The sequence below is a fragment of the Neoarius graeffei genome, chromosome 23 (assembly GCF_027579695.1).
Source record: "Neoarius graeffei isolate fNeoGra1 chromosome 23, fNeoGra1.pri, whole genome shotgun sequence".
In the NCBI taxonomy this organism is placed as follows: Eukaryota; Metazoa; Chordata; class Actinopteri; order Siluriformes; family Ariidae; genus Neoarius; species Neoarius graeffei.
Genome location: NC_083591.1, coordinates 6,724,237 through 6,734,010, shown reverse-complemented (window position 1 = coordinate 6,734,010; position 9,774 = coordinate 6,724,237). Strand labels below are relative to the sequence as shown.

Genomic DNA, 9,774 nt, shown 5'->3' with positions numbered 1-9,774 from the left:
GTGAGACTGTGAGAGTTTCCTTCCTCTGTAATAGTTTATCCGGAGTCAACCGAGTGCGCTGTCTGGACTAGAACTACACTCGTTCTCTGGTGCACATTTTACAATACACACACACACACACACACACACACTACCACAACGGTATCTGACACACAAACACACACCTACAGCCGCTGATCCGTTTTACACTTCACTTCTAACTAACTACGATCCCATGAACATGTCCGTCGTCAAATAAATAAAAGTACATCAGATTAAAAAATAATTTAAGTTGCAACTTGGATACTTTGTTTACTTGTAATACATATATTATTTCATTTATATTAAATAAATTAAAGGATTTTTTAAAAAAAAGTATTTTTCTTGTTTTTTTTTAATAGATATTCTACAAGAGATCATTTTTTCTTTTTATTATTTTTTACATAATACAACCATGAAACACACTATTCATCATTCTTAATTTTTTTTTCAATAAATTTGACTTACTTGTTAACGAGTCGTATTGAATCTATCCTGGAATATGATGATCCATCTCTACATTTTCTACACGCTAGTGTTTGAGGCCTGAATGTGGCCTGTGAGCAGTTAAAGGAATAAACAAGTGCATTTAAAATGGCTACAGGAACTAAATTTGGAAGCAATTACAATGATGGCAACTGTGGTCGTTTTGAAAGAAGCCATTTGCTTGTGATCAAATAGAAGCGGAACATGTGCGTCTTTGTGAGACAGATCTCTGCAAGAACATCCCAACTCATTCCACTACACGATTAAAAACTAAATGTGACATTACGCATAAATAAATCTGTAACCTGGATTTCAGTCCTAGATCAGACAGAAATGAGCTCGGTTTGCTTTTTTTTTTCTCGTCGGTATGAGTGAGATGAGATGAGATGAGTAGTTGTATAAATCAGTGTATTATTTCAGAATGATACGTCAAACCAAATGGTGCAATTATTTCTAAAATTCAGATTATTTATGTGTCATGGCTTTATGTGACAAATATATGAATAGGTGAACAAAACTGCAAGTCAGGAGTAAACACTGTACTAATAGCTGTTATTATGTAAATCATGATAAACTAAAATAAACAGGAACTAACTAGTTTCACTAAAATTCCCCAACATTAAATGTGACTATAAACGGATAAAAAAAAAACAATAACAACACACACAACGTCATTCTTTAAGAAAAAAAAAAAATTCCTAGCATCTGCGAATTAAGTAAACGTTTAATTTTGTGGACGTGCTGTTATAGGAACATAGTTGAATTCAAGGTGCTAAGACTAATTCTGCTTCATCACACCACCCTGGAGTTGATTATTTTCCTATTTCTCGTATACCCCGTCGTGTTTTATTCCTTACACAGTTCATTGTTTTAATGCCTGAAGCTTGGTACAAATATGAAGTCGTATTTCTTCATTAAAAAAAAAAAAAAATCAATTTTTGATTCTCAGTAAACGAACGACAGCAAGGCGAAAAAGTTTCCCAGATGAAGCAAAATTAAATTTGCGAAATTCTGATCCGGTGAATTATTTCGTTCCGTCAACTCCGTGTCCCTTCCGTCCCTAAGTCAGAGTCGTGCTTCAGGAAAGATCTACTGAGGAAAAAGAAAACCATCAAATGCGATGAAAGCCATTAGACAACAATTAGACAAATGCCATCCAAGCAGACATGATCCTTTCTTACGATTTTATTATTTGATGTGAGTGAAGGGGTGAAGATTTCAGTACAGAGCCGTATCTGTCCCCCTCCTTCACCCTCGTTTTTTCCAGAAGTTTCTCCATGACTCATATTTTAAGAACCCCACGGGCAAAATGAAAAAAAAAACAAAAACAAAAAACAACCAAACAAAAAAATCCCAGAACAAAACGAAACAAAAAACCAAAATGAGATAGATAGTTCAGTCAGATCATTAATGATAAGTCACAGACAAGACCGTTCCTCTAAAAAGTGCATTCACAAACATGACAAATCTCAAATCAGGATATCCTTTTTTTTTCATGATACAAAATATGCATACCAATTTTGTTTTAACTCTATACACAATAAGTTTCTGTATATCTCTGTCTCTCGTCTTTACAAATGTTAAAAGCGAGTCTGTAAAGGCAGCAGCTTTTTCAATATCCTAGCTTTTTCATCTTGTACCAGGTCCATTACACCGACATGTGCTAGATTTCCAAATAAAACTTCACAATGTGTCCGCATCTGCCAGATGAAGAGACGTTTTGTCTTTATTGAAAGAGACAGCCATAATAGAAGTCTAAAGTTTAGAAAACAAAGATCAATAAAATGTTGGGGCTGTTAAATATATTTTCTTATACCCGCTTTTGTGTATATTATAAATACTAAAGACACCGGACATTAATATAAGACAATGTCAAGAGACTAAATGCAAAGATTAAAATAGTTCAAACATTTTTTTTCCATCAAGTATCTACTTCATGAGTGGAAAAAAAAAAAAATAAGCACACGTTACGACGATGTATTTCGGTTTCACCTAATCCCATGTCTTGTACCTCAAAACATACACTGTAACCAGGTAAACATTAGTCAGTCTATCCACACTTCAGAGATTGCTCTTCATTTCATTTCATTTCTTTTTTTTTCCTTTTTAGAGATCAACTGAGTAAAGATATTCTTCTTTTATGTGACATAATCCTTAAAAGCAGTCAAATGTACTGATAAGAACCAATAAAAGTACCATGCAAATCTTGCAAGACGACAATTTCTCAAACATGAAACTTTTTTTTTCTTCATAGTCGAAATGGGAGGATGGGAAATACTTCTACTCAATACCGAATACTATAGATCCAAAACCAACAGAATATCAAACTTCAGCTGTACATAATATAGTACATAAGAGACCAAACTGGATAAGGAGGAGCCTTCGACGTCTTTACTTAGTCTGTTTGTGTCTTCCTATTGGACAACGGCTTATCAATTGATCCCGATCTCTTTGTTGTCTTCCAGGAACCTGGAGAAGGGACGTCCAGTTCCCACCTCCAGGCTTGTCTTTTCGAGGCCAGTCATTGGAGGGCTGCTGCCTGTGCGTGCCCTCTCCATGCCCCCTGACATGCTGGCCAGAGAAGGGATGCTTCCTCCTCCGAGGCTAACAGGAAGCGGAGGAATGCCTCCGTTCTGAATGACAGAGATCTCGTTGTTCTTCATGGCCAGTCCATTGGTGATGGCTGCCGCATACTGGTTCCAAAACCCTGGGTCTACATTCATTGCCCGAACTGCCAGGTCTTTCTGGAACATCTCGCTGAATTTCATTGCATCACCACCCAGCAGGGCCATGGGGTTTTCCACTGAGAGACGCCGCCCACGTCTGGCTGGGGCATTGTTCCACATATGAGTTCCCATGTGAACCTGCAGCCAGAGCAAAAAATAATTGAGAATAAGTGTGAATTATTGTGCTTTATCGAGGTAAAATTATCTGAAAAAGAATCCATCTTATTTCAATTTACAAAAAAAAAAAAAAAGTTAATAATTCAGACCAGATATTAATACAGTGATTCCTACTTACATAATAATTTCTAAATTGTTATGATCTTATATAAATTCATAAGTATGTTTTATTTAGCTTAATTACTATAAAAATAAAAAAAATAAAATGTACACCATCTTATTGATGCTACAATTTATTATTGTGTGTATTTTTTTTTTTGTAAAGTGGTTCTTTTACTATTTTAAGAATTCTTAGAAAAATAAATAGGTATTATGATGATGGAGCTTGAGAAAAACCAGTTTGCTGAAGTTTGATCTGAGCCTACCTTTAGATTGCCCTTCGTGGTGAAGGCTCTCCCACAGATGGAGCAGGCGAAGGGCTTTTCTCCTGTGTGTGTGCGCTCGTGGATCTGCAGGGCACTGGCCGAGGAGAAGTTTTTCCCGCAGGACTGGCAGTTATGCTGCTTGGGGGTCCGGCGTGGTGGAGGCGGTGCCAGCATTGGGTTGAGGCTGGGGCTCATCGTTGTCTGAGGTGCTGCGGCAGGCACCTGAAGGCCCATGTGCAAGTGGGAGCCCTCACTCAAAGACAGCGGCTTGCTGTGGCCGTTCAACTCGAGTTTGACTAAGCCAGGTGCTGAGCTCATCAAGCTTGAAGCAGTTAAACCTAAACCAGAAAAAGTGGAAATATACGACATTTTGAGAAAATATTTCTTTCAAATTTATACTGCAAGCTATTTAAGGACTTTAGGGAAATATGCAAAAATACAACCTGAGAAGCATTATCATACCTCGATCTCTTCCTAAGAACAGCATGCTGAACTGGTTCTCCTCTTTAACGTAAGGCCTGACAGGCTGAACAGCTGTGAGGTCGAGCACACCAGTGTGCTCAGCTGGTACAGAACCTGGAGATGGTGTGTCTGACTTTTCCGACTTCACAGTCGCTGTAGCTGCACCAGAATCCTGGATATCCTCAGCTGCATTGCTGCTGTTGTTATTGACAAAACCCGGAGACCTGGAACGATGGCTCTCAGGCTGACTATGAGCAGGAGAAAGAGCCTGCATCGAGCCTGATGACTCAGACAAGGCTGGACTCCCCACACTGTGGTTCTCTAAGTCTCCCATGACAGAGGATGAGTCGTTGTTAAATACATCTCCACTTTCTCCACCGATCCCACTTCCGTTCTCAGAGGGCTTCAGGCTAAAGGCGCGGCTCATGTTTGCTGTTGAGTCGATCATTTTCATTTGGTTTTCCAAAGCAGCAATGCTGGAGATGACTGGAGTTGGGGGAGAGTTGCTAGGAGACATCTCTCCATATGAATGTGCTGGTTTTAATGGGTCCACATCTCCATCTTTGACATCCGGTTCGTCCTCTATGGCCTGTTCCATTTCATCAATCAGCTCATCATCATAATTGCTCATGTTGTCTATACTCTTCTCATCAAAGTTAAAGTCTGTGTCCATATCTTGAAAACCCTCAGGCAGAGGTGTGTTTGGAATCTGACCTCCCATGTGCATGCGAATATGCTGTTGCAACACTACAGCGTTAGTAAACTTCTTCTGACATATAGGACATGAGTGCTGCACTCGTAGAGGTGGCTTAGACCTGTGAACCCCAAAGTGCGTTTTCAAGTTGCCCTTAGTAGTGAAAGCACGGCCACATATTTTGCATTTAAAAGGCCTTTCCCCAGTGTGGATACGGTAGTGCATCTTGAGGGCACTCTGACAGCTGAGCACACGATGGCAGATGACACATTGGTTGGGGTCTGTCATCTTTTTGTCGATGTTTTCCACCAGCTGCTGCAGCTTTGAGGTTTCTGATGTTTGCATAGAGTCCAGAAGACCACCAAAAGGAAACTTGGCCTTGAACTGATCTGAGATCATTGAAAGGGCAGAATGAGAGCCAGAGGACGGAGGAGTCACTGGATCTGTGATCTGGGTGGTGGTAGTGGTTGTGGTAGTGGTTGTGGATGACAAAACAATCTGGCTCACAGTAGTCAAGGGCATGCTAGTATCCCCAGGTTTGGTGGTGCAGTTGGATGGCAAATGAATCCCCTCTGGCTTCAAAACTGGGGGTGCATCACTCCCCATGGTGGGCTGTGGAGATGCTGAAGTGAGGGTTGTGCTTACTTCAGTACTGAGAACATTGGGTGACAGAGATGCACACTCACTTGATGGTGGCGATGGTCTTGGAGGTGACCTGCTTATGGGAGTAAGACTAGGTGAATCTCCATAACCCCCTATCATACTAGGCAGGGTTGGGGGAAGCTGCAGGCCTACTGAGGTGGGGACTGTGGACAAAACAGGCTTGCTGTCCAGCCATGTGGTAACAGGCTTCTCTGGAGGCAGCGACATGCCATAAGGGATGCCTGAGCTCGTTGGCACATTGTCCAGGTACTCAGGCACTGGATAGGGGTTCATTGGAATGTGTGGGTACTTTTCTTTGTGCCTCTGGAAGTGGACCTTCAAATTTCCTTTCGTAGAGAAGCGGTTACCACAAATGTTGCACTTGAAAGGCCTTTCACCAGTATGTGAACGAAGGTGTATTTGAAGGGCACTGTCACTTCCAAACACCTTAGCACAAAACCTACATTTATGTTTGAAGAAGGGGTCTTCTGAGCTAGGCTTGGTGTCAAATACAGAGACATTAGGGGGTTTTCCTTTGCGATGCTTCATCAGGGCAGAGAGAGGATCAAGTGCATTGGCTGTGGCTGCAATACTGGCAAGAGGGTTAGGGAAGATGACACTACTTGAGGAACTCGGAGGCATCAGGGGAAGGTTGGAGGGGGAGCTCAGCAGGCTTCCATGGGTCAGTGTTGGAGGACTTGAGGTGTTTCTAGGCAGGGAAACACTGCTACTGATGCCTGTTACAGCTCCACTGCTGCTGCTGTTGCTGCTGCTGCTGCTGCTAGTGACTGAACTTTGAAGTGGCAACAAAGAAGGAACTACAGTACAGCTAGACGGTGGATATGAGGAATTTGTTGAGGTGTTACTGTTCATTATAGAACTGGACAGCTGGCTACCTGTCTGTGAGGCATGGGAGTGACCCCCTTCCAAGGCAGAAGACAATGAGGTTGGACCTTGGGCACTTAAAGTGGGTGGAACTCTTATAGGGAGCTGGTGGACAGGTGGTGTAATGAACCCATGTAACTGGAGCTGAGTGGGAATTGTAGGAAGGCCAGTGGCAGATGATGGCTGTGAGCCACCACTTGTATTGTGGTGTGTATGGTGGTTGAGGGCCACCTGTGCAGGGTTCTGCCTGTTCATTAGGGCCACTTGGCTACGGATCTGTTCTATCAGCTGAAGCTGGTGAATTTGCTGCTGCTGTAAAGCCATCAGCTGGTCCAGGATCATCGGGATGGCCATGGTGGACATGCCACTAGCTATTGCCCCACGGAAGCTTTGGGCAAACTGCGCCACAGCCACTCGGGTTCCGTGCAGCGTTTCCAAAGTGACATTTGTGCTGGGCATACTGTAACCTGTCCCAGAAGGCTGGGCTGTGTCAAGCTGAGGTAGGCTGACATCAGGCTCTGGTGATATATCTGGATCTTCCGGGTCCAGTGTTTTCTCAGGAGACATTTCCATATCCATGGGCTCATCATCTTTGTCAAGGCTGGTTACTTGCTCCAAAGTCATCTCAGCCACATCGTCCACTTCAGCTGGGGTGTGCCGGCCCTCGGCTGCCTCCTCGCTGTCTGCGTTCTCACTCGGACAGCTAGGCACAGGTGAGGGCTCAGTTGGGTACTCCCGTGTCGGGTCCGGTGTGACCTCATTCTCACTAATAATAAGCACAAGTGGGTTCTTGGTGCAGCTCTTCAGATGTTCGCAGAAGTCAGACCACTTGAAGAACTCGGCACAGCATTTCTCACACACATGCGTCTCCTCGCTACCACTGCGGCTCTCATTACCACTGTCAGCATCATCCAGGATCTCGCCTGAGACTGAGAGGAGGAAAGAGGCAAAGCACAGAATAAATGAACGAAGGAATGAATGAACAAATAATGCACATACATTCAACACACTTTTTAGCACAACACCTATGAATTAACCTTTAATTCCCCCCCCCAGGTCTTACCATGCCTAAAATCAATACACTTTTTTTTGCTTTTTTTGTTTTATTCTGAGCAAATCATCCTAGTTCGCCAATTCTCAGAGCCGGGTTTTGCGCATTCTCCTCCTCTCCATAGAGCCAGCTAATAATTTTCTTTGTGCAATCCATCAAATTATGAGGGCCTATCAATTGTGGATACTGCTGCTTAATGAAATTCCATACGAGCTATTGATTTCCAATATTTTATTTTATACAATTCACAGCTGCCTTGCCTGTTGAGTACAAATCAGGTCTTTGATGGCCCCATTAGGATTCCCCTTAGCTATCAAGCCACCTCATTTCCACCTGAATTTCAAATGCTTAAGCCTCTTATTTAGCATTGCTAGGGTAACATGCAACCTCTGCATTTCATCCAGGTGATAGATTTAACCTTCAGGAAAGTCAATCCACTCATCAGCACAATAACTGCTTTCTGACAGAAGCTATGGTTGTTGCTTTGCTTCATAATTAAAGCCTCAAAAATAAAAAAGGTACGCTTCGCAGATTAGTAACACACGAAATAAATAGCGCGTAATCTTTAGAGGAAAATAAAATAGATTCATCTCCTAAACGGATGCACTCCTAGTAAATGAGAAACATGTCGTAATTCCGTGTTAGAGCATGGAGTCGGTTGTTTATAGTATATAGTGTATAGTATATCGTATGTACGCTCCAGGACATAGGATGTATTATTTCTTTCTTTCATTCTTTCTTTCTTTCCACCCTCATGTCTTTCATCATGCACTGTCTCTTTGGTCCTCCCTGTGAGAGCAAATTACATGGTTCTGCCAAAGCAGCAATGCCTCTGATTAGTTACATATGTTCAGTCACAGTTGTTGGAAGCCACTTCCTCTTCATATAGCTGTCATGCGGACACCTCACAAGAGACACTCGCTGAACGATTCCGAATTCACACCTAATCAAACTGTGAAACATCATCCTCGTGCCGACGTTTTTCACGCAAACGAAAGCAGGGCAGAACCCCTCCTCGTATGTTTGTATGTGTGTGATGATGTGGCGTATGTTAATGATCTCCACCGAGCACGCCTGCTACTTTGTTACATGGAAAACCGAGTGACTGCTTCACTTCAGGGACCCACTCGACCCTGCAAAAAGACATGATTAGTCGAGCCAGAGTAAGGAGAGATTTTTTTTTTTCTCGCTGCTCTTACCGTTAACAGACATGTTTAGCTTGTAACGAGAGATGATTAGTCTAACGGGAAAGCATATGCTTCTCGTGTAACAATATGCCTTAATTATTTGTGACAATACATTTAAATTTTATAGCATCGTGCTGAGTCCAATTACTGACTTCCACTTTGTGGATGAGACGAAAATAAAAAAGGTTTACGTACAGTAACTATATGAAGATGTTCAAAAAAAAAAAAATCGAAGTCAGCATTTGATTTTTTTCTCAAACACCAACTGTTCGAAATATTTTTCACAAGGCGATTTGATTAAGTCGAACACTCACCCTTACGCTCATACCCAAACACACACACAAAACGAGCATTGTAACATTAGAGATTCACACGAACCCAATTTCTATGAACAACACTCGCTCGTATTTAATAGAAGGCCGAGCACACGGTACAAAGTGTGTCCCAGTAACCTGCCTGCTGATAAACTGCACGATCGTCAGGTTTTACTGGTAACATCATTAATTTAAAAAAAAAAACATTTTTTTCACTCTAAGACTAAAAAGGAGAACGTTCAACAGTGGTCTGCATCGTTTATTGCACTTTAGGAAGTTAAATTATAAATATTATATAGGAAATTTTTCATTCTCATTCTCTTCACATGTGGTCAATATTTGAAAGTATCACTCAAACTCGACGGTTTGGAAAGCACCAGAAACTGAAATATCGACTGGAAGACTTTGCCGATTCACCGAGAGCTGAGCTCATTTCCATAATTGAAGGGTGAAAGGTCAGAGCCTATCTGGAGTGGAATAATCATTAACGCAGAATTATCCTTATTGCTTTTCTCTCTGAGTAGGAAAGATTTAAGTCGGATTTCTTTACAAGAATATGCATTGCTTTATTTTTTCCTTATTGCAAGAAATTATTTTCTTTTAATAGAGTAAAAGAAGGCATTTTTAATTATGAATATTCTTCATATAATAATAATAATTATTATTATTATTATTATTATTATATTATCGGTGACAATATTGACACGAGTAGTAGGGTTGTGTAAAAATATCATTTTCTGTAGATAAAACTGAAGCATTAGAGAGAA

General features: G+C 41.4%; 1 protein-coding gene across 1 annotated transcript in view; it reads right to left on the bottom strand.

Moving 5' to 3' along the window:
* Window positions 1–1,674: 1,674 nt before the first annotated feature.
* sall3a (spalt-like transcription factor 3a) overlaps window positions 1,675–9,774 on the bottom strand; it is a 19,740-nt gene continuing 11,640 nt past the window's right edge. The window contains exons 2-4 of the mRNA XM_060905669.1: window positions 4,235–7,384; window positions 3,773–4,110; window positions 1,675–3,368 (exon numbers count right to left, since the gene is read on the bottom strand). Of these exons, the coding sequence (XP_060761652.1) occupies window positions 2,937–3,368; window positions 3,773–4,110; window positions 4,235–7,384 (3,920 nt within the window). The 3' untranslated portion in view covers window positions 1,675–2,936. The remainder of the gene's footprint in view (window positions 3,369–3,772; window positions 4,111–4,234; window positions 7,385–9,774) is intronic.